At 44.1% G+C, this 26,292-nt stretch overlaps 1 protein-coding gene across 1 annotated transcript in view; it reads right to left on the minus strand.

Moving 5' to 3' along the window:
- Nucleotides 1-26,292, minus strand: part of ANOS1 (anosmin 1) — a 198,245-nt gene that overhangs the window by 144,941 nt on the left and 27,012 nt on the right. Inside the window, exon 2 of the mRNA XM_043458045.1 lies at nucleotides 12,507-12,554. Within this exon, the coding sequence (XP_043313980.1) occupies nucleotides 12,507-12,554 (48 nt within the window). The remainder of the gene's footprint in view (nucleotides 1-12,506; nucleotides 12,555-26,292) is intronic.

The following is a 26,292-nucleotide window of genomic DNA, read 5'->3' on the forward strand; positions in this document are numbered from 1 at the left end:
GTTGGCTGTCCGCATCAAGTGGCCAAATTTCTGGAGCTTCAGCTTCAGCATCAGTCCTTCCATGGAATATTCGGGGATGATTTCCTTCAGGATGAACTGGTTTGTTCACTTTGCTGTCCAAGAGACTCTCAAGAGTCTTCTCCAGCACCACAGTTGGAAAGCATCAATTCTTTGGTGCTCAGCCTTCTTTATGGTCCAACTCACACCTGTACATGACTACTGGAAAAACCATAGCTTTGACTAGATGGACCTTTGTCGACAAAGGGATGTCTTTGCTGTCTAGGTTCATCATAGCTTTTCTTCCAAGGAGCAAGCATCTTTTAATTTCATGGCTACAGGCACTGTCACCAGTGATTTTGGAGCCCAAGAAAATAAAATCTGTCCCTGTTTCCACTTTTTTCCCCTTCTATTTGCAGTCAAGTGATGGGATCAGATGCTACGGTCTTAGTTTTCCTAATGCTGAGTTTCAAGCTAGATTTTACTCTTCTCTTTCACCCTCATCAAGAGGCTCCTTAGTTCCTCTTTGCTTTCTGCCACTAGAGTAATATAATACATACCTGAGGTTGTTGACACTTTTCCTAGCAAGTTTGATTCCAGCTTGTGATTCATCCAGCCTGGCATTTACCATGATGTACTCTGCTTATAAGTTAAATAAGCAGGGTGACAATATACAGCCTTGATGTACTCATTTCCCAATTTTGAACTAGTCGGTTGTTCCATGTCTGGTTCTAATTGTTGTTTCTTGACCTGCATTTAGGTTTCTCAGGAGACAGGTAAGTTGGTCTGGTATTCCCATCTCTAAGAATGTTCCACAGTTTGTTGTGATTCACACAGTCTAAGGCTCTTGTGTAGTCAATGAACCAGAATAGACATTTTTCTGAAATTCTCTTCCTTTCTCCATGATCCAGCAAATATTGGCTATTTCATCTCTGGTTTCTCTGCCTTTTCTAAGCCCAGCTTGTATATCTGGGAGTTCTCAATCCATGTACTGTTGAAGCCTAGCTTGAAGGATTTTTAGCAAGTACTACCTTCCTAGCATCTGAAATGAGCACAAATATACTATAAAGCAGTTTGAACATTCTCTTTGGCATTGTTCTTTGAGGGTCATTGTCAAAGGAGTCTACACTGAGGTGAAAACTCTCACTTGAACTTCGGGGGAGTTAGCATTTGCTTTTCTATGTTCATGACTGTGACCCCCATCCTAGAGGTAATCCTTGACAAGGAGGGTCAAGATGTTCTATCTAAGCATACACAGGAATTCCTTTAGAAACCTAACTAACTTGTGTTGGTAAATGGTCAGAGATATCACTTTGCCAACAAAGGTTCATAGAGTCAAAGCTATGGTTTTCCCAGTAGTCATGTATGGATATGAGACTTGGACCATAAAGAAGGCTCAGCGTGGAAGAATTGATGCTTTTGAACTGCGGTGTTGGAGAAGACTCTTGAGAGTCCCTTGGACTGCAAGGAGATCCAACCAGTCCATCCTAAAGGAAATCATCCCTGAATATTCACTGTAAGGACCGATGCTGAAGCTGAAGCTCCACTTCTTTGGCAACCTGATACAAAGAGCTGAATTACTGGAAAAGACCCTGATGCTTTTTGAAAGATGCTTTTAGAAAGATTGAAGGCAGGAGGAGAAGGAGGTGGCAGAGGATGAGATGGTTACATGGCATCACCAACTCGATGGACGTGAGTTTGAGCAAACTCAGGAAGACAGTGGAAGACAGCGGTCCGTGGGGTGGCAGAGAGTCAGACACAACTTAGCAAATGAGCCGCAACAGCCACCCCTGGGAGAAAGCAGGGTAATATGGCACAATGACATACTCAATGCCCACAAATCCTGCCCTACCAAGCTATTGAAACCCAATGCTGTCTCCTTTGTAAAACATAACTGCTCCCCTCCTTCAATTGGCAGTGACGCTCTTCGCCAGTCACCAGCTCAAACCCAACATCTTCAGGCCATCGGAGCTCTTCCGGCTCCTCCGTGTGCCTCTGATGAATACATTACAACTTCAGAACATCTGGCAGACCATCATCACCATGTAACGCATGTTGACGGAGATGTTTTTCATACATTCCACGTGCAATCCCTTTCTCAAGTCAGCTTTCAGGAATTCCTCCTCAATCATGAGCCAAATAAGAGAATGCGTTTGTGTCTCCTTCCATGAGATGGGAGGAGAAATTGAGGAAGAGATGCAGAAGGCGTGGGGATCACGAGTTACACGGAGGTGCTTTTCCCCTTTCCCGTGTCTTTGCTTTGAAGTTTACGGCAAGTGGAAATTCTTTCATCGCCGTAAAAACTGGTACAGAATTTTGTTAAGGATTTTTGCATCTATGTTCATCAGTGATATTGGCCTGTAGTTTTCTTTTTTTTGTGGAAAAGTCAGAAACACAGTGGGCTATTCGCATGCCACATGCTGGACTTGAATCCAAATCAGAACCTGTTCTTTTCCTTAAATATTGATTGTGCTACAAGCCTGGGCCAAGTGTTGCAAGTTACTGCCGCACACAGGCTAGCTTCTAGGCTAAAAAAACCTCAGAATGTTCCAGCTAATGATGCCCCAAAGCACACTAATATGTTTGATAAAAGTTCCCAGCGTGAGGGCAGAAAACACTTACCATAAGAATGACGGTGTGAAGGAAAGCAAATCAGTGATACTGCCATAGCCTTCCTTCCATGCTAGAGGCTCCAATTAGAGCTGCGAACCTGTGTTCCGGGAGGCTGCCTCAGATGGAAGGGTGCCTCAGATCTCTCTTTGTTAAAACCATTAACTCACCAATCCACTTGCCAGGCCGGGCGGCGACCCCGCTAACAGCCTTCAGCACTTAACCACTTCAGACATGAAGTTCTGAAACTAGGTATTTATTTAGCTGCACCATCTGCCTCAACCTGATGCAGAGAGACCACTCATGGAAAAAGACCCCTGATGCTGGGGAAGATTGAGGGCAGGAGGAGAAGGGCGCAACAGAGGATGAGGCGGTCGGGTGGCATCACTGTCTCAACGGACATGAGTTTGAGCAAATTCCAGGAGACAGTGAAGGACAGGGAAGCCTGGTGTGCGGCAGTCCATGGGGTCACAAAGAGTTGGACACAACTTTGCAACTGAACAACAAACAACCATCTGTCAGTTGTTTTTGTTTTCATCTGCTCCACATTCTCTCACTTCGTTCTTTCTTTTTTTCCCCACTTCTGCCTTTACCTCGGAGATCACACCGACTTGCATGTTTCCCCACAGCGATACTGGATGGAGTACTCGAGAATAAAGTGGCACGTGGAGCCCTAACTCAGACCTGCTGACTGTGTGATCTGCAACTGCATGGAAACCATGAACTGTAAGAGTTCAGGTCTCCCAGAGGAGAGACTTCATCGCTTGGTGAGCACACAATGGTTTTGGGGGCACTTGAGATTATGCCATTTACTCACACGATGTCGTAGGACAGTCTGACAAACGTGCGTTCAACAGTTTTTATTCATCATGCTGGCACAATATTGCATTACAGACCAATTTTTCAAAAGAACGGTAGCCAAACTTTAACACACCTCACAATTTCTTTTCCTATGCATTCCATACACATTTTAATTCCACCACTGGTTTAAAGAAATAGAATATTTCTCTTCCTAAATTATCACATCCCATTTACCTAAAAATCATGTCATAATCAAGGGGGTGGCAGAGGACAAGATGGTTGGATGGCATCATCAACTCAATGAACATGAATTTAAGCAAACTCGGGGAGACGGGGAAGGACAGGGAAGCCTAGCGTGTCCATGGGGTTGCAAAGGGTCAGACACGACCTAGCAACTAAAGAACAACGTCATGATCATTACTTATGGAAATAATAACACTAATATCAAAAATAAAGGGAATTAATTACAACAGCGGAGAAGTTTTCTACTCTTCCAGCAGCGTAAACCTACAACTTTTCTTGACAAGTCAATGGGGACTGCACCTATGAAATACTTGGTAAACTCCCAAAAGATATCAATATGTTGGACAAGAGATGCTCAATATGCTTTGTCCTTGAAGTGGATATGTATACAAAGTCAGGGAAAACTGCATGAATATCAGTATTACCATAGGTTTTAAGTGTTTTAAAGTATAAGGAACAACTGAAATTTCAAACTGTTGCATATTACAACACTGCAAAAGATAAACTGTCCAACTTTGGTTCCTTGAGTATTTGGACATAGTGCATTTCCATGGGTGCCTGAGTTTTCATTTTCCTCCTTAAGATGCATTTTCCTGGGGCTCTATGGACTTACAGTCATTACCACATAAATCATGGACAGCATCTAACACAAAACAAAAACCTCCAACAGTCACATTCAGTTATGTTTCTGGGGTTTGACCTTTATCCAATAAATTTCACAGATGCCAAATGAAGCCGTCCAGATGTTCGTACACGCAAAACCAATCTTCCTCACCTCTAAATTTGGCTCAGAATAAGCCTGGAAAATCACAAAGAATCTGAAGTGATGGCCCTTATAAGAACTGAACTCCCACTGAGATCAAAGCAACGGGCCACCACACCAAGACTGAGCCCTCAATTACTGCTTTTCAACTCAAATCCTCACAACCAGATGGGAAACAAAAGTCAACTGAGAGAGTTAAAACATCCAGAAGGAGAAGGATGAGGACGCATGTGCCCCAGATGGGTGGTTGTCACCAAGAGTGCCTTTCTGAGGTCCAAGGTTTACAAAGGTAACAGAGCATAAGGTCAAAGCATACTTACCTTATAAATGCATGACTCTCGCGCAAATGTAAAATGAACACGTGTCAGATATTTAACTCATGAAATACCGCAAGGACCAGGAATATCTTCCACGTGCTTCAAAGGAGAAATCCAAGAAATACAAGCATATGGACACACAAAAAGGATCGCTCGAGTCGATTTACAAATACACGCAAAATGGTCTGTTGATGAGGAAGCTTCCACTGCAATCCACCGCACACGGCCATTTGCATTTCCACGGACAAGAGTCATCTGCATTATTATCAGCCTCCTACCATCTGCAGAGGAAGAAAACAGCTCAAAGATACGAACAATGTAGATAACCCGCAAGATGCGAGAGGGAGAGCATTCAGCCACCTTTTATTTTGCCCATTTTGAAGTCCTCCACAAGTCTTACTTGTGGCAGAGGATGAGGTGGTTGGATGGCATCACTGACTCAGTGGACACAAGTTTGAGCAAACTCTGCAAGACAGTGAAGGACAGGGAAGCCTGGCGTGCTGCAGTTTGTGGGGTTGCAAAGAGTTGGACACTAAACAACTGAACAACAAGTCTTACTGGGATTCCCAGGTGGCACTAGTGGTAAAGAACCCGCCTGCCAATGCAGGAGATGTAAGAGACAGGGGTTTGATCCTGGGTTGGGAAGATCTCCTGGAGAAGGGCATGGCTACCCACTCCCATATGCCTGCCTGGAGAATCCCATGGATAGAGGAGCCTGGCAGGCTACAGTCCATGGGGTTTCAAGAATTGGACACGACTTAAGGACTTAGCACGCATGCACAACTCTTACTGGCTCTAAAAATCACTGAACTTTCAAAAATTAATTGTGATTTAATACTCTCTTCCTGTTGTTTGGGCTTCCCTGTGACTCAGACGGTAAAGCATTTGCCTGCAATGTGGGAGACCTAGGTTCGATCCCTGGGTTGGGAAGATCCCCTGAAGAAGAAAATGGCAACCCACTCCAGTATTCTTGCCTGGAAAATGCCATGGACGGAGGAGCCTGGCGGGCTACAGTGCATGGAGTCACAAATAGTTGGACACGGCTGAGCAACTTCACTTTCCCTTTCCTATTGTTTCCCACTCATTCAGTCAATGAATCCTTAAAAGCTGATCAACAATGTTCTACACATGATGTTAAAAATGGTCCGTTCATTAGTTTCAATACATCAACATACGTCTTTGTATTGGGAGAAAAATACGACATTACTGTTTTGTTTTTGCTTGCTTTTGCTCATGGAACGCCTTGGCAGACAAGAGAGGTTGGCAAACTATGGCAAGTGGGCAAACCCAGCTCAACACCTGTTTTTGTACAGCTGGTGAACACAGAATTGTCCTTACTTTTTAAAATGTGGCTGGGGAAAATAAAATTTCATGACACGGGGGTTCTATGAGATTCCAATTTCCGTGTCCGCACATAACGTTTCATTGGAAAACAGCCACTTACCTTTGTTTATCTACTATCTATCACTTCTTTTTCAGGCTACAAGGGCCACATGAGGAGTTGCTACTGCGACCTGAAGGGCCACAAAGATGAAAATATTTACTTTTAGGCCTTCTACAGAAACTGTATATGATGAGAATGTGAATGCCTAACATTATAATGAGCCCCTGAAAAGACGCTTGGTGCATACCACATGTTCAGTAAATCACGTGTTTATTTCCCTTCAAGTTATAAAGTAAAACTACTGAGAACACAACTGTATTCTTCAATGCTTTTGGCTGTTGTTCAGTCGCTCAGTCGTGTCCGACTCTTTGTGACCCCATGGACTGCAGCATGCCAGGCTTCCCTGTCCATCACCATCTCCCAGAGCTTGGTCAAATTCATGTCCATTGAGTCAGTGATGTCATCCAACCATCTCGTCCTCTGTCATCCCCTTCTCCTCCTGCCTTCTCCTTAATTCCTTTTATGACTTTGCAAAATGCACAGACCAGGGCTTCTGAACCTCTCTTGGCACTGCTGAGACTGAAGTCGGGAAACTCCTCACCATGAGGGAGTCCTGTGTGTCGCGGTTTGTCAGCATCCTTGACCTCCACCCATTAGATGGGTGTAGCTTCCCACCACTAGTAGTGACCACCAAAAAAGTCTCCTGCCATTGCCAAATATCCCCCGGGGAGCAAAATCACTCCAGCTGGGTAACCACTGGCCTCAAGCTATGCTGGACAGTAAATCACTGTTCTAACTCACGAAGGAGCTGAAAGATGCTAATGAACCCTGACTTCATTACAGGAGGAAGATTTCCCTAATTAATAATGAATGATCTTTATTTATTATTAATTAGGAAATAATTAATTACCTGCCTCCTGAGAAATCTGTATGCAGGTCAAGAAGCAACAGTTAGAAGCAGACTGGAACAATGGACTGGTTCCAAATGGGGAAAGGAGTACGTCAAGGCTGTGTAATGTCACCCTGGTTATTTAACTTACAGGTAGAGTACATCAAGCGAAATGGCAGGCTGGATGAAGCATAGCTGAAATCATGAGTGCAGAGAGAAATATCAATAACCTCAGATATGCAGATGACACCACCCTTATGGCAGAAAGAAAAGAGGAACTAAAGAGCCTCTTGATGACAGTGAAAGAGAGTGAGAAAGCTGGCTTAAAGCTCAACATTCATAAAACAAAGATCATGGAATCCAGTCCCATCACTTCATGGCAAATAGATGGGGAAACAATGGAAACCATGACATCATTTATTTTCTTGAGCTCCAAAATTACTGCAGATGGTGACTGCAGCCATGAAATTAAAAGACGCTTACTCCTTGGAAGAGAAGCTATGACCAACCTAGAGAGCATATTAAAAAGCAGAGACTACTTTACTGACAAAGGTCCGTACAGTCAAAGCTATGGTCTTTCCAGCAGTCATGTATGGATGTGAGACTTGGACCATAAAGAAGGCTGAGCATCGAAGAATTGGTGCTTTTGAACTGTGGTGTTGGAGAAGACTCTTGAGAGTCCCTCAGACTGCAAGGGGTTCAAATCAGTCAATCCTAAAGGAAGTCAGTCCTGAATATTCACTGGAAGGACTGATGCTGAAGCTGAAACTCTAATCCTTTGGCCATCTGATGTGAACATCTGACTCATTGGTAAGGAGTCTAATGCTGGGAAACATTGAAGGCAGGAGGAGAAGGGCACGACAGGATGAGATGGTTGGATGGCATCACTGACTCAATGGACATGAGTTTGAGCAAGCTCCAGGAGTTGGTGATGGACAGGGAGGCCTGGTGTGCTGCAGTCCATAAGGTCGCAAAGAGTCAGACAAGACTGAACGACTGAACTAAACTAAGTAAATGATCATGCTACATTACTCAGGTGCAAAATGGATTATATAACCTTTTTTCTTCCTGAAGGTAGTACAGTAAGGATGTACTTTGGAGGAGGAAGAAAATGTAATGTATACATTTCATTCATGGATCATTCACAAATACTTAATGAGCACCAGCCAGAATGGCTATCATAGAAAATATCCACAAACAATAAATGATGGAGAAGGTGTGGGGAGAAGCGAACCCTCCTGCACTGTTGATGGGGATGTAAATTGGTACAGCCACTATGGAGAACAGTATGGGGGTTCCTTAAAAAACTAAAAATAGAACTATGGCCCTTCCCCCCTGGAGAAATGAAATGGCAACCCACTCCAGTATTCTTGCCTGGAAAATCCCATGAACAGAGTAGGCTGGTGGGCTACAGTCCCTGGGGTCACAAACAGTCAGACACGACTGAAACAATTTAGCATACGCACATGACCCTGAAATCCCACTCCTGGGCATAGATCCAGAGAAAAACATGACCCAAGAGGGTACATGCACCCCAGTCTTCACCGCAGCACTATTCACAACAGCAAAGACATGGAAACAACTCAAACATACTCCAACAGGAGAAAGAATATAGAAGCTGTGGCACATACATAACATGCAATATTACTCGCCATTACAAAGAATGAAATTATGCCATCTGCAGCAACATCTATGGGCCTCGAGATTGTCATGCTAAGTGAAACTACGTCAGATGGAGAGGGAGAAATACAGTATGACACACCATATATGTGGAATCTACAAAGAAATGATACAAATGAACTACTTACAGAACAGAAAGAGACCAACAGACCTAGAAAACAAACTTTTTTTTGCCAGGGAGAAGATAAGTCAGTGAGTTTGGGATAGACATGTACTCTGTTATATTTAACATGGAGAACCAACAAGGACCTGCTGTCCACCACAGGGAACTCTGCTCAATACTCTGTAATAACCTTATGGTCACCAGGGGGAAGGACGAGGGAAGGGATAGTTAGGGAGTTTGGGATGGACATGGACACACTGTTGTGTTTAACATGGAGAACCAGCAAGGACCTGCTGGACAGCACAGGGAAGTCTGCTCAATGTCACGTGGCAGCCTGGATGGGAGGGGAGTTTGGGGGAGAATGGATACATGTGCATGCATGCATTTACACTTCACTATTCACCTGAAACTATCACAACATTGCTTGTTAATCAGCTATACCCTAATACAAAATAAAAAGTTAAAAAAAAAATACTCGGTAAGCAACACCTCTGTACCCAAACACGGTTCTAGGCTTCAAGATACCACAATGAACAAAGCGGATACAATCAAGGGCTGCCTGAAGTTTCTTTTCTGGTGAAGGAGACAGAGTTGCACAGACAAAGAAATAGGTATATATACAGACGAGGGTGTAATATGGCTGAGGACACTGTAAATGGGTGGGAGGTGATACGGGAGGGCAAGGCTGAGGAGGTGGCATTTGTGCTGAGACGTGAATGGCATGGGGTGGGGTCGGGTTGGGGAGGGGTGAGTGGTGAGCTGGGTGCCTCTGGGAGAAGCTTTCTAGGAGGAGGGAAAAGACAGATTGATGAGGGTTGAACACAGGAGAGAGACCACAGGCAGATGAGACAGTGTTTTACACTGAAGGAGATGCTTAGATATTAAAGGGTGTGAGGCAAATGGCAGTATGATTCAGATTACACGTGTGAAGGGCCTTTCCAAGACCCACGTTCACATAGTAGAATCTGGGAGACCAGAGAGCATTCTCGTGGACTGGTCCAGGCAAGAGATGCTGGCAGACGGGACAAGGCGGGCAACTAGATGGAAAGGAGAACCCATGTTCTGGAGCCATCCTGAAGGTGACAAGCTTTGCAGACACAATCAGAACTAATTAGAAACTGTGTATTTTCTATAAAAAGCAGAGACATCCCTTTGCCAACAAAGGTCTGTAGAGTCAAAGGTCTTATGGTCTTTCCAGTAGTCATGTATGGATGTGAGAGGTGGATCATAAAGAAGTCTGAGCACGAAGAACTGATGCTTTTGAATTGATGCTGTGGTGTTGGAGAAGACTCTTGAGGGTCCCTTGGACTGCAAGGAGAACCAACCAGTCCATTACAAAGGAAATCAGTGCTGAATATTCATTGAAAGGACTGATGCTGAAGCTGAAACTCCAATGCTTTGGCCAGCTGATGCGAAGAGTCGACTCATTTGAAATGACCCTGATGCTGGGAAAGATTGAAGGCAGGAGGAGAAGGGGGTGACAGAGAATGAGATGGTTGGATGACATCACTGACTCAATGGACATGAGTTTGAGCAAACTCGGGGAGATAGAGAAGGACAGGGAAGCCTGGCGTGCTTCAGTCCATGCGACTGCAAAGAGTTGGACACAACTTAGCCACTGAACAACTTTCTATAAAATATTATGTAAACTTTATTTTTAACATACAGTCAGTTATCTCATCAGCATAACTTTTTGACTTGGTGGGTTTTCTTTTTTTTTACTCTTCTGTCCCAATATTTGTTCTAAATGGTTTTTAAAGTTGTAGATCTTTATCCAAGGCCACGCATGAGACGGCATTTTCAACTCAAGTTGCCTCTATCGATTTGCTCGCCTGGGAAGTCCAATGGACAGAGGATCCTGGCGGGCCACCGTTCATCGGATGACAGAGTCAGGCACGACTTAGTAACTGAACAAACCACCACAACTGATTTGCTGAGTTATTTCACGACCGTTATCCAATATGTAAGTGCTTGAATTTCCCCACGTGTAAAATGGAGTTATCATCGCTTACCCTTCACTTCATTAACCAGAAGATCAAGAGGAAAAGCTTACACAGTGCTTTAAAGTCTCAAAAGATATGCAAACTAATTATCCGCGAATGTACCCGGTGATGATAATATCCAAAGGAGATAAACTTTGATTAACATGTAAGGTTCATCCCCACGGATTCAGACTAAAGACAACCCTGAAATTTATGTCAGCTTTGTAATATATTCCAAAGGTTCTGCTGGAGTTAGCCGTGACTTATTGATTCATTTTTGCTTTCAGGCAACAGGAATTGATTTCTGTTCTTGTGAAATTCAGTCTCTCGTGTCAGCCTTGATCATTCAATTACAAAATATGGTTCAACGATCTGTATTCCCCAGAGTTGCAATGTTCTTTAATTAGGGTATTTTAAAAGCAGTTCAAATGAATCTCTTCCATTCAAATTTCAAATGTACAAAAAAAATTAATTTCTTGATGGGGTAAGGATAAAAGGGGTGCTAAGTAAAAGTAATACAGATACAAAAAATTACCATCATGTAATACCCAACCAACAAAACTGGAAAAAAAAACTACTTATGAAATTTAGTCACATAGCCATATATTCTTACACACACACACAAAATCTTTTTCTGCAGTGATGACATAAACAAATTACCCAAAACACTAACTGAAGAACAATTAATATAAAAGATACCAGAAAATGTCTTATCAGGGCCAATGTTTACAATACTATATAAAAAAGAAGAGGATCGTAAACCAGACATTCCATTTCTGCCCAGGATCTAGACAGTCAGAGGTAAGCACACCTTGCTTTCACCAAATTACTTCACATTCACATGATTATACAAATTTGACTGTAAGATAAAAGAATGCTTCAATTTTCAGTCTAAAAGTAGCACCCACGAAAGGAATCTCATCAAACTCTACTACGATCGCAAAGCGCTCCGGTATGTATAGCAGGTTTCAACTGTATTCACTTATACTATCTGAATATAAAGCCAACTTTCAGACTAGAGTTGAAGCATATACCTACATGTATCTTACATATATACACACACACAGATTCTTATAGCTTATGATGTTTGGGGACTGAGAAATGTATGCTATCAAACATACGATTGAGAATAATTTGAACTTTACGATTGAGAATAATGTGAATAGAAATTTATGCTATCAAACATACGATTGAGAATAATGTGAGAATAATGTGAACGATTGAGAATAATAATGTGTGCAACGAGAAGTACTCAGAAATAGAAAAGAGACTGCTTACTGAAAGAATCGAATTACTTAGTGAGCAGTTCCTGAAACACAAAGGAAACACATACAAAATAACTTAGCTGTAAGTCGAATGCATTAAGTCTTCCGGTGGAATCAGAAGATGTTTTCTCCTTAAAAACATTTTTGACTAACATAACTAGAGAATGGAGAGAGAAACAAGGTAATATATATAAATACTGATACATATATCTTGATTGCAGCAGTGACTACATTAATGGAATCTATACATGTGATAAAAACCTTACAGAACTATATTAATACCTCCCTTGTACCAATGATGATTTTCTGCTTGTGATACTGTGCTATGAATATATAAGGTATAAACATTGGTGGAAAGAGGGTGAACAGTACATGTGATTTCTCTCTACTAACTTTGCGGCTTCCTGTGACTTTACACTTATTCTAAAATTAATTAAAAAAAAAATGCTGATAACAGTTGTAGGGAACATACCTTTGAACATTGCTTGTGATTCTGGCACCAAACCAGGGAACCATTGTTCTGCAAAACGAAAAAAGAAACATTGAGTCATTAAATACTTTCCTATTGGAAAACTGCATACACCTGTGTGCATTAATATAATTTTAAAATATCAGCCCTAACAAAAGGCCAACTTGCCACCCTGCTATGTCTCTCTTCCTGAAACAGAAAAGTGGGTTTCTAATGGAAGTCGTGTTTTACCCTTGACTTCATGATACAAACACATATAAAATAATGAAGAATTTCAAGCTGTTTGGGAAGGAAAAGTGTGTGAGCCATCTCTCAGGGGTGTGCTGAGTGATGAAATACAGACCAGCAGGAAAATGACCCACAGACGTGTCTTCCTGGAGGCTTTTCAATTTCAACCAATCAGTAAAAAGGGTTTGAGCCTGGAAGTCAGATCCCATGGGAAACACGTTCTCTCATTCTCTCTCTCTCTCTCTCTCTCTCTCCCCCTTCCCTGGATGTGTGACTCTGGAGAAGGGACTTACTACGTCTGTCCCTCAGTTTATCCATCTGTAAAGCATAAGGACATTACCTCCTGCATGTGGTCAGTGGTATAACTAAGTGAGGGGATATGCATAAACCACTCAACATGTATACCAAAGACCAGGATTAGGATTTATTCAAAGCCATTCATTCCATTTATTTTATTGAAGTATAGCTGATTTATAATATTGTGTTAATTTCTCCTGTACAAAGTGACTCTGTTATACATACATACACACACACACACATATATACACACACTTTTTCATATTCTTTTCCATTATGTTTTATCAGAGGATACTGAGTGAGTGAGGACTGATGCTGAAGCTGAAGCTCCAATCCTCTGGCCACCTGATGCAAGAACTGACGCACTGGAAAAGACCCTGATGCTGGGAAGGATTGGGGGCAGGAGGAGAAGGGGACGACAGAGGATGAGATGGTTGGATGGCATCACCCACTCGATGGACATGAGTTTGAGCAAGCTCCAGGAGTTGGTGATGGACAGGGAGGCCTGGCGTGCTGCAGTCCACGGGGTCTCAAAGAGTCGGACACGAGTGAGCGACTGAACTGAACTGAACTGATTTGAGTAAAGTTTCCTGTGCTCTCCGGTAGAACCTTGTTTATCCATCCTATATATGTGTGTGTGTTTCCATCTGCTAACCCCAAACTCCCAGTTCGTCCCTCTCAACCGCCCCGCCCCCTTGACAACCAGCAGTCTGTCCTCTGTGTCTGTGAGTCCCTTTCCGTTTCATAGATAAGTTCATTTGTGTCGTATTTTAGATTCTACGTGTAAGCGACAGCATACGGTATTGATCTTTCTCTGACTTACTTCACTTAGCATGATCATCTTTGCATCCATCCATGTTGCTGACAATGGCATTATCTCATTCTCACCCCCCCCCCCGCCCCGTGGCTGACTAGTATTTTATTTGTATATATAATTTTCTTTACCCACTCATCTGTTGATGGATATTTACATTGCTTCCATATCTTGGCTATTGTAGACAGCGAGTGGCACTATGAACATAGGTCTGTATGTGTCCTTTTGAATTACAGTTCTGTAGGACTATGATTTACTATCCCTAGATTCTGAACTTCTCTTTGAAACTTGTCATCGTACATGACTAAAATTTTGGGTGGATTATGATACTGTACATCAGACTGTGCTAGGCAGGGATAGGTTGGGAGAGCTAACGGAAATGGTCACCTGGTAATTAAGATGCTGTGACCTCCTGTTTTCTGAAGTTCAAGGTTGGCTATGAGATTAAAGTAGCCCATTACTTATGTCTGAATGCCTAAACTTTTAATTTTAAGAAAATCATAGTGAATAGAATAGTATCACCTTTGTTTGCATGCAAAAGAACACTGAATCAATAATATACCTTTTCAAAAATATTCTTATTACAAATTTACTGATATATAATTCACATACACAAAAATGACTCATTTAAACTGTATAATTCGCTGGTTTTAGTAGAAAGTCAGTGCCACCATCATCACTAATTGTTGGACTTTTTCATCACCACTGACACAAAGCTATCCATTTTGCAGTCCCTTTCCTCAGACTCTGACAACCACTAACACACATACTTTCTCTAGAAATTTCCCTACTCTGGACCCTTCATGTAAATGGAATCAGAACATATGTAGTCTTCTGTGTCTGGATTATTTCGCTTCATCATGTTTTACATTATGCTTTTGAGGGTCCCTTGGACAGTAAGGAGATCCAACCAGTCCATCCTAAAGGAAATCCGTCTTGAATGGTCAATGGAAGGACTGATGCTGAAGCTGAAGCTCCAGTACCTTGACCACTTGATGCAAAGAGCTGACTCGTTAGAAAAGACCCTAATGCTGGGGAAGACTGAAGGCAGGAGGAGAAGGGGACGACAGAGGATGAGATGGTTGTATGGCATCACCAACTCGATGGACATGAGTTTGAGCAAGCTCCAGGAGTTGGTGATGGACAGGGAAGCCTGGTGTGCTGCAGTCCATGGGGTCGCAAAGAGTCAGACGCTAGTTAGCAACCAAGCAAACAGTATTTTTGCTTCATCCATACTGTCACATACATCAATACTTCATTCATGCTTTTTTTTACTATCAGATTCTATTGTATGGATATTTGCTCTTCCGTTCACAATAACATATTTTCCTAATGCAGGATTCTCAAAATCACTGGGTAGATCTCAGCTGTTTAGGATTAGAAATTTCCCTCTTCGATCTAAAAATCATTTGGCTAAAAGATCTCAGTCCTGCAGGAAAGCTTTCCCCATTAAGTATCTCCATCATACTAACTCGAGTCTCCTTTACAAGCTTAACTCTCCAAAATCGCTGAATGCCCCTAACAATTTTAGATAATCTGGTATTAACCTCCTTACCCCCTTGCTGAGCTGCACCCATCCTCACTGGGCACTGATATCTCCCTACATTATCAATGTCCACCAGTCCAACAATAAGGGCTGGAGCTGTGTATGAATAGCCTGGACTGAGGTCAGGCATGGTCTTTTGTAGGCTTGACATCAGAGAAATAAGAATTTAATAGACTGGGTGGGGGCCAAAGCTGGACAGCGGACATGGTTTAATTACTGGTAATAACGTGTTCAAGAAAGAGGCCATTATGGGAAAGCCCGGTGTTTCATAAAAGCTGGTGACAAAGTTCACAAGGGCGTTAGGCAGACCAGGGTGCTGGCCATAAGCAGGGTGTGCTGTGTTCAGACGCTCAATCATGTCTGAGTCTTTGCAAGCCCAGGGATTGTAGCCCAGCAGGCTCCTCTGTCCATGAGACTTCCCAGGCACGAATACTGGAGTGGGGTAACCATTCCCTTCTCCAGGACATCTTGCTGGAGATACAGGGATCGAACCTGCATCTCCAGCATTGGCAGACGGATTCCTTACCACTGAGCTGCCTGGGAGGCCCATAAAGAGCGTTAACAATAGCAACAAGAACCGGGGGCCAGATGCTGAGAAGTATGTTGTTATGGCAACACTGGGGGCAGGGTCTGGGGCATCGGGACAACTTCTCCCCTTGTCGTCCTGTCTGGGAAGAGTGTTCCTCGCCTGTCCCATGTGGGGTTGGGTCCTGCTGGGACTTGCAAGGACCAGGTCTGGCAGACCACAGCCTGACCCCAACTTGAGTGCCCCGCGCTCACACCCCAGAGATGGGAACCAGTGAGGTTCCTTCCAAAGAGGCACGGGGCTAAAGCGAATGGACTCCCAACCTTGGAGATTAGGTCAAGGCCAGATCTTGACCACCTCCTTCAGCAGGGTCATGGTCTGAGGGGGGCTTCCCTGGTGGCTCAGATGGACAAGAATCTTCCTGCCAGTGCAGGAGACCCGGGTTTGATCCCTGGGTTGGGAAGATCCCCTGGAGAAGGGAAAGGCTACCCACTCCAGTATTCTTGGGCTTCCCTTGTGGCTCAGCTGATAGAGAATCCACCTACAATGTGGGAGACCTGGGTTCAATCCCTAGGTCAGGAAGATTCCCTGGAGAAGGGAATGGCAACCCGATTCAGTATTCTTGCGTGGGAAATCCCATGGACGGAAGAGCCTGGCGGGGCTACAATCCACGGGGTTGCAAAGAGTCAGACATGACTGAGTGACTCAATGAAAACAACATTGTGGTCTAAGGATCTTCTGCCACCCTGAGTCAGGGCAGCACATCGTGCCCCTTGCGCTGGGATCCTTGACCTGGGACTGGCTTCCACCGGCTTCCCTTCCAGCTCTTCCTTCTCCTGGACACACGGGCAGGCCCTCTGCAGCTCAGCCTCTGCTCTTGAGAGATGCATCACACACCCTCCTGCTCTGGGATCTCTCTTCCCTGATCTGAGCTCCTCAACGGGAGTGTGATCCTGGAGACAGGGCTTCCTGTCTCCTCTCCGCTTGAAACCTTCACACTCGCGACTGGACCAGCTTCTTAGGCCAATTGCAAGGGGGCCTGGGGCTGCAGAAGCAGGCATGGCAACTGCCCCCTGCCCCCAACGACGGGCTGACAAAAATATTACCAGCGGGGTCATATGCCAATGACCTGCGTACTATCGATAAATATCATGATCGAGACAGTATAAGCATTTGCTCTGGTTATCTGTCGTAGTCACCTACATGATCGTTCCATGGACCACACAAGCTTCCTCTGCCTGTTTTACAGTGAAGGTGCTGGGAGTCCAAGAGGGCAAATTTTATATATACACACCCTGCAGCCAGTGGTGAAACTCAGCTACGAGTGCCATGGTGAAGAAAGGCGACGGAGATAGACAGAGAGGTTGAGAGCAGGCTGTGCATGAAATCTCCAGACGTATAAACCGTAAGGAGAGTAGGAATTGGACCAGAGAGTTCCCAACATGGTAAGCTTCGGAGGATATCAGGTGGAGGGGCTGGAGCAGGAAATAGGAGAGGTGAACACGCAGAAAGCGGAGCAGGTTACAAATGACTGGAACAAACACTTTTCACTTAAAAAAAAAAAAATAGAAGATCAGAGCTGTGAGCAGCTCTGTCCATGGCACATCTTGCTTAGAATCCTTCTGTTCGCTTGGGAGGTAAAATGGTCAGACCTCAACAACAGGCGAATCCAGGGAACGGTGCCTTCAGCCGACTGGCAAACGCTAACACGCCTGCCAGCCCCAGGCTGAAACACGCATTGCTCCGGCCCCACTGGCCTGCACACCCTCTTCCGGACAGTCACGGAGCCCATCTGTCATTGACATTTTCCTGGGATTTAATACCGACGCATTTCCTCCACCGAAGCGCTTTCATTTGAGGCCAAATTTCCCATTAATCATAAAAAAAATGAAAAGCTGTCCTCAGAAAGAACTATGGGGGGGGGGCAACAGCAAGCAGGCATGAAAGGTTTATTACGATTACAATCGTTAACTTTTTTATTACAGAAGATAGGTTGTCATCGCTTGCTGGGAAAGATTAAAAAGATAATCCACATAAAGTGTTTAGCAAATTGGTTGGCACAGTTAGATGCAAAAAAAAAAAAAGACGATCGTGATTATAAATTTTACAATGTTTGCCATTATTTTTGTTCTGAGGAGTGGAAGAGTAATCCTGGACTTTCAAGCTCCCAGCTCCCGTGTATAACATGCATCGTATGCTACCTGGTTTCATCTTATTAGTGAGGCTCAGAGGGTGAGGGGGCTTGGGGGAATGAGATGGGTCGGGTTGGGGTGGGAAGTACCATGTTTTTTTCCCTTCAGTTCAGTTCAGTTCAGTCGCTCAGTCGTGTCCGACTCTTTGCGACCCCATGGACCACAGCACGCCAGGCCTCCCTGTCCATCACCAACTCCCGGACTTTACTCAAACTTATGTCTATTGAGTTGGTGATGACATCCAGCCATCTCATCCTCTGTGGTCCCCTTCTCCTCCTGCCCTCAATATTTCCCAGCATCAGGGTCTTTTCCAGTGAGTCAGTTCTTCCCTCAGCAATAGCAATTTTTCCAACATTGGCCAATGTGATGACAGGGTAATTGCTTTAATTGCCTTTGATTGGTCATTTGTATTTCCTCTGCAGTGAACGGTCTCTGCATTTTACCATTTCTATTTTGGAGAGTCCACCCTCTTCTTAGATACTGTAGCAGCTGTTAGTATCAATTAGACTTAGTAATAATTTGCCTGTTATTTACTGCTTTAAGTAAAAGGTTTCCAGTACATCGTTTGTCTTTTGAGTTTACTCATGGAGTTTTCTCCATGTAGAAATTTTCTACACACACACACACACACACACAAACTTCCCCACCCAAAGTGTCTCTATTTCCATTCGGAATTTTGAGTTTCCTGTTTTCTTTAAAACAATCGCCCCCCCTCCACCCCGCCCATGACAAGGTTTTGCAGCTGCCCTACGCTTTTGGTTTTATCAATCAGCATCTTCCACAGAATTTATCTCTACAAAAGAACTTCTAAGAACCCTGCCTAATGGCAGGGCGGATGTCTGTAAACCCCCGATTAGCTCCGGCCACTGTGTTTGGGCCAGGTGTGCACGAAGACCACACCATCCACCTATGCAGCTTATCTGGAATGCTCTCTGAGCAGAGGAGCAATGGAAAAATATAAAAACCCAGAGCATTTCAACATCCCGCCCCGGGGGTAAGTTTTTAGCCTGATTACAATAGCCTTCACCAGTTAAGCCACTTGACAACAAAAAATAAAATACAGTATCTGCAATAAAGTCTCACTCTGGCTGAAAGCCAGCAAAAGTAAAGAGCCAAAGTACATTAGGCATGAAAGATATTTGCCTCTAGAATCATCACTTTAACCTCCAGGTAGCACCAGACAGTGGGACTTCGGTAATTATAGAAAGATTACATCCTGTATTTTATTGGTTTAACGAGATCAAACATGAATGCCAGTCAGTCCAGCTTTCAAAGAGTTTATGTAAGTTCAGTCAGCTGCACCCAGACACTATTTCAATGATATTTTCAAAGGCTCTTCATTTCTAGCCTTTTGATTTTTCCCTTCAAGAAAAAAAAAAAATAATTCTTCAAAAGCTTCAAGTAAAGAAAACACTTCACTCAAAGACGACCCACAAGGGAAGGATAAAGACAGATGAAAACTAGCTATCTCAGTGCAGTCATTTGCCAAGAAAACAGAGAATTAGAACAGGTCCCTCTTGTTTTGGAGGTGATGGTGTGGCATATCCCATAAGGACTAACCAGGGTGCAGTTTCAGGGACGTGACACGGAATGAGTGCCCAACAGCAAAACGGAACATCCGACCTGAAACCGTTCCAGAGAGCCCATGACAGACTGAAACTTAGCAAACCAGCCCTTTGAAACCACAATACCATTAGCTGTGACTCAGTAGATTTTCTTTTCCTGGTAAGTGGAGTGTTTGTAAAAAGAAGGCATGAGTTGAAATTTAGGAATTTCCTTTTAATCCGGAATATTTTTCTATTACCTTGGAATTAAGAAATAAAATACTCGATTTCATTCATCGTTGCAAGGATATTCCACTGTATTGTCGATACACTCACAAGTTTCTCGTATATTCAACAGCAGCTTTGAATATACGTTCACGAGACTTCTATTGAGACTAGACATTTTCATGGGTCAAACTATTTAAAAAACTGTTTTTAACATTTGTTTTTATGTATTTGGCTGCACTCATTCTTAGTTACAGCAAGCAGATCTTTAATGGCAGCATGCAAACTCTTTAACTGTGGCCCATGTGCAAACTACTTCCCCGACCAGGGATCAATCTCAGGCCACTTGCATTGGGAGCACAGAGTCTTGGCCACTGGATCACTAGGAAAGTCCCTCAAAGTACTTTTTTTTTTTTTTTTTTTAGTGAGTCTTTGCTAGTGACCATCACAACTGTACATGCATTCTAAATACGTGTCAGTAAACTTAAATGCATATTGCTAAGTGAAAGAAGCCAATCTGAAAAGGCTACACGTTGTATGATTCCAGCTTTGTGACGTTCTAGGAAAGGCAAAACTATGGAGACAGTAAACGGATCAGTGGGGGCCAGGGGTTGCAGACAAGGAGGGATGAACAGGTAGAATACGGAGGGTTTTCAGGGCAATGAACCAACTGTGTGTGATACTCTCATGGTGGACACATGTCATTACACACCTGTCCAAAACTCACAGAATGCACAAAAAGATGAACCCTGATGGAAACCGTGGACCTGGCATGGTGACGGTGTATCAGTGAAGGTTCCTTAGCATAGCAGATGCTCCACTAGGGTGGGATGTTGGTAACGAGGGAGGCTGTGCATATATGGGGTCATGGGGTGTATGGGAACTCTTGGTATTTTCTGCTCAAATTTTTTTTGTGAAGCTGCTGCTGCTAAGTCACTTGGGTCGTGTCCGACTCTGTGCGACCCCATAGACGGCAGCCCACCGGGCTGCCCCGTCCCTGGGATTCTCCAGGCAAGAATACTGAAGTGGGTTGCCATTTCCTTCTCCCTTTGTGAAGGTAAGAAGTTCTAAAACAAAATCTACTTAAAGAGGAAAAAAAAAAAGCTCAGTGTTTATATTTGTTGTTTATAGTACAAGTTCTTTTGTTATGGATTATCCTCAGTAAATAAGCAACCTTTTCATTAACCCCTCCCCATAAATTTCCCTCTACATTTGACAAACATCTCACAGTGAACTGTATTCTACAGGAAAACACAAACCTACTCCGTCAGATGCCCAGCCCTCCCCTGTGGCCCCCACCACTGGAACCCAGGGTCTGGCCACATTCTCTGCTTCACTTCCTGACACCTGGCAGCTTGTCCAGGAATGAGAACCTCTGTGAGGGCTGCTCTCCCATCCGGGGCTTGTCGGCTCACCAAGGCGACTTCCGTGCCACTTCTTCCAGGAAGCCCTCCCTGATGCCCCACTCCCTGATGAGGACAGCTCCCCAGCAGTACATGCCCTGGGCCTCCCCGCACATCTGTTCCAAAGCACTCTAGGTGGTGGTCAAGTATAAATGTATTTGTATTGTTTTTCCTTAATGATAATCACCACCACCACCCCGCCCCCGTCTATGACTTCCTCAAATACAGAACGTGTCTATATTTCCCCCTTACCACTGGGTCCCTCATGATCTTAAAGATTGCTGGCTGAATAGATAAATGAATGGAATAGGGAGTCATAAATGAAGTTACACTTTAATCATTAAGGCATGAGGAACTGAAAACAAGGAAATAAAGAGATAGAGCTGAACAAATTGTTCATCTTCATTAGGTAGAGATTTCGGGAAATGGCTTCACTAGTTTGCTTCCTATAGAGAAGAGATTCGGCGTCCAAGAGATTCAGCATGAGAATATGAAAAACTGAACGAAGGCTTGTATACAAAATCAAGCGTAAATTATTTAAGAAATAATCATGCTAACAATCTTTTCATAGATGTAAATAAAGTCATCTAAAGAAAATTAATAGAACAGCAAGCGTTAGACAATGCCATATGGGAAAGCATTCCTTTTATTAGCACTTTACTATGAATTTTAACAAGGAATTTGCTTACAAATTCCATCTTGGGGAAAGGACTGCATGCAACTTTTATTACTCACTCTCCCCGATGGAATGAGGGGAGCCACCACGGAATTACGGAATTGGAGGTACCGGCTTCTGTTAGCACATCCCAAGGAACAGTCTTCCGACTTTAATCTCCTCCAAGAAGATGTGTTAATTCTGAATTCATCCTTGCCACAGCTGTGACTGCAGATATGTAAACCACATTTGGTATTCAAATGTACATTCTCAGAAGAAAATTCTGATAAATCGTGCACTCTCCACGAAAATCACATTAAGCCCTGGAAGATTTCAAGATGGAATAAGTGACTTGTGTGGAAAGAAATCCAACCTGAGGTAGGTTGAGAGGGAGCATTAAAGGTAATAACAAGAATTGAGTTAATGACTCGTATTACAAAGTAAGGGAAGCGTGAGCAACAGAGCGTCTACATAAATGAAACAACGACAGCATTGTTCCTGGGAAACCTAAAAAAAATAAAGACACGTCTGTATAAACCTCATCCTCTTCCCACCTCCTCCTTCACGGCGGAGACAAGGAACAGTGGTGAACACAGACTGTGAAGGCAGGCGTGCTCAGACATCACTCTCAACCTCTTGCTTCGCTTCTAAATCGTGTGGATCCTCCCAGTTCCAGGAATTTCTCCCCCACCACCATACCTGCTTGTCGAGAAAGTAAACAGACATCTATAGATAGAATGTCCAGGAATAGAGTGTCCAGGCTGGAAGGGCAGAGATGCGGCATTCATGGGGTAGGAACAACCATCGACTTCAAGATGCTGGAAGGCTTCTTTCCAAGGTGGGAAACACACCTGTGTTTCTAACTCTTACTTCAGAGTGGCCCTAACTTCAGTCTGAATCACCTGTGTGGGTCTCAGTGTTGGTGGGAGAGATGAGACTGGGAAGAGGAGACGAAAAGGGGCCATAGGGGAGAAAGCAGAAGAAACAGGGAAGAAAGACAGGAAAGATCCCAAAAGTCTGCAGTAAATGGCATATTAGGTCCCAGGGCATAAATGTGAGAAGTTAAAAACCCCTTCGAAATTTAATATTAAAGACAGACTTTATTTTCTTGGGCTCCAAAATCACTGCAGATGGTGAGGGCAGCCATGAAATTAAAAGATGCTTTGCTCCTTGAAAGAAAAGCTATGATGAACCTAGACAGCATATTAAAAAGCAGAGACATTACTCTGCCGTCAAAGGTCCGTCTAGTCAAAGCTATGGTTTTCCTAGTGGTCATGTACGGATGTTAGAGATGGACTATAAAGCTGAGCGCTGAAGAAGTGATGCTTTTGAACTGTGGTGTTGGAGAAGACTCTTGTGATTCCCTTGGACACAAGGAGATCAAACAAGTCAATCCTAAAGGAAATTAGTCTTGAATATTCATTGGAAGGACTGATGCTGAAACTGAAGCTCAAATCCTTTGGACACCTGATGTGAATAATTGACCTATTGGGAAAGACCCTGATGCTGGGAAAGACTGAAGGCAAGAGGAGAAGGGGACTACAGTTCAGTTCAGTTCAGTCACTCAGTCGTGTCTGACTCTTTGCGACCCCACGGACCGCAGCACGCCAGGCTTCCCTGTCCATCACCAACTCCTGGATTCATGTCCATTGAGTCAGCGATGCCATCCAACCATCTCATCCTCTGTCGTCCCCTTCTCCTCCCACCCTCAATCTTTCCCAGCATCAGGGTCTTTTCTAATGAGTCAGCTCTTCACATCAGGTGGCCAATGTACTGGAGTTTCAGCTTCAGCATCTGTCCTCCCAATGAATATTCAAGGTTGATTTCCTTTAGGATGGACTGGTTGGATCTCCCTGCAGTCCAAGGGCCTCTCAGGAGTTTTCTCCAGTGCCACGGTTTCAACAAAAGTTAGTAGATCTGAGGTGTATTTCTCGGAGGAGGTGACGTTGCTGAAGGAATTAACCTGTGTCGGGAAGACCTAAGACCAGTATGGAGGGGTAGCCGCTTCAGTGTGGAAGAGGAACGTGAGTTCACAGAAAATAGGAGGTGAGGAGGTCACCACTTTCGCCCAAAGACACATCTCCCCATTTTAAGCTCCAGCAAAGCTCTTCCTCAATGAACCAAGCTAGTTTAGGGGACACTGCAATTTCACTGGAGGTTAGCATATTCTTCCTGAAACTAAGAGGATCGTGGTGTCTTGAGCGTATTCACCAAAGAACATATTGTTGTTCCGATGTGTTTAGACTCGTTATTGGCAGCTGTGTTCATCTGTACTTTTGCGTCAGCCTGCGTACCCAGGAACTGAAAGGAACAGTGGAAATATTGCTTAAGAAAACACGCCAAAGTTTCTGTGAAAAATTCAAACCATGATCAAAGGAGAAAAAAAAATGCAAGAGCAACGTGGAACAGCAATTTAGAAACATAATATTATGCAACTGTTAATTACATCTTTTACTACCATTCTCTGGAAAAACAGTGATGTACATATTCGCAACTTACTAAAAATTGGGGTCAGGAGGTGAAGGGGGCGACAGAGGATGAGAGAGTTGGATGGCATCGTCGACTCGACGGACATGAGTTTGAACAAGCTCCGGGAGATGGTGAAGGATAGGGAAGCCTGGCGTGCTGCAGTCCATGGGGTCACAAAGAGTCAGACACCACTGAGCGACTGAACACCAATAACAAAAATACACTCTAGGCAGCATTAGAGGAGTAGTAACATCTAGAAGTCCTCTTAGGTCTTTTCTTTCCCTAATTATTGTTGCTGTTATGTTTTTATTGCAGGCTGTTTCATAGGTGAACAAAACAGAAAATTAGGAGACCTCCCAGCAAAAACTAAAGTGACGTAGTCGGCTACTAGAGCAGTGACTTCAGTAGATTTCTGAGCTACAGCGGGATTTAATCTTGTCCTGCCTGGGAAGGGTAGTGTACAAAAGCTACTCTTATCTGTAAGCAATTGAAAACCAATTTTTTTAACTATTTCAAAGCTAACTGAGGGCTCTTAGAATGCTGACTCTGCGTAGTTTGTAAGGTAAGTCAAGTGGGATTCCAGGGCTCTCTGAGACCTCCTTCAAAATTACTACCAGGCGGGCTTCCCTGGTGGGTCAGATGGTAAAGTGTCTGCCTGCAATGCAGGAGACCTGGGTTCAATCCCTGGGTCGGGAAGATCCCCTGGAGAAGGGCATGGCTATGCACTCCAGTATTCTTGCCTGGAGAATTCCATGGACAGAGAAGCCTGGCAGGCTACAGTCCATGGGGTCGCAAAGAGTCAGACACAACTGAGCAACTAACACTTTTTTCACATTTGACTTCTTTTCAGGCTTTCTTTTTTTTTTTTAATCTTTCATTTCCTGTCTCTTGAAAGTCCTATGCAGAGGTGTAGGTTTCGGGCATTTCTGCCGCTTGTGCAATGAGCTTGTGGGTCTGAAGTTTTTGCATCTGATGCCTTCCCTGGTGATTAAGAACCTGCTTGTCAGTACAGGAGACCCGGGTTCATCCCCTGGGTCGGGAAGACCCCACATGCCCCCGGACAACTAAGTCCGTGCGCCGCAAGTATTGAGGGTGTGCTCTAGAGACTCTGGGGGCGGAAACTACCGGGCCTTTCTGCTGCAACTGCTCAAGTCTGGATGGTATAGAGCCCCGAGCACCACTGCGATGAGAAGCCACCGCAAAGAGAAGCTCACACACCGTGACTAGAGAGGAACCCCAGCTCTCCGCAACCAGAGAAAAGCCCATGCGGCAATGCAGACCCGGCATGGCCAATAAATAAATAGAAGTATTTTTGATAATCGCTAACGGTGACCTTCTGTGCGGAGCATCTGTGTCAGTGGGCATCTCTCTCTTCAAAGTGTTAAGATCTATCCGAGGAGGGAGGAGCCAAGATGGCGGAGGAGTAGGACGGGGAGACCACTTGCTCTCCTACAAATTCATCAAAAGAATAACTGAATGCAGAGCAAACCTCACAAAACAACTTCTGATCGCTAGCTGAGGTCATCAGGCGCCCAGAAAAGCAGACCATTGTCTTCGAAAGGAGGTAGGACAAAATATAAAAGATAAAAAGTGAGACAAAAGAGCTAAGGACGGAGACCCGTCCCGGGAAGGGAGTCTTAGGCGGCCTTGCTTGGGCTAGGGTCCGGGCCTGAGTGCCCTGAGGACAATCGGAGGGAGCTTCTGTGAGGTGCCAACTTGAACTGTGGGAGACCAAAAGAGAGAAAATTAACCGGCCGGAACACACTGCCGGCCGTTCGCAGAACAAAGGGACGGAGAAAGTCCCAAGAAGAGGTCGCAGGCTGCGGACCCGCCCAGCCCCGCCGGAGGCAGGAGGCAGGGGGGAGGGGAAGGTCGCGGCGAGACACAGGG

The sequence above is a fragment of the Cervus canadensis genome, chromosome X, assembly GCF_019320065.1.
Source record: "Cervus canadensis isolate Bull #8, Minnesota chromosome X, ASM1932006v1, whole genome shotgun sequence".
NCBI classification, from domain to species: Eukaryota; Metazoa; Chordata; class Mammalia; order Artiodactyla; family Cervidae; genus Cervus; species Cervus canadensis.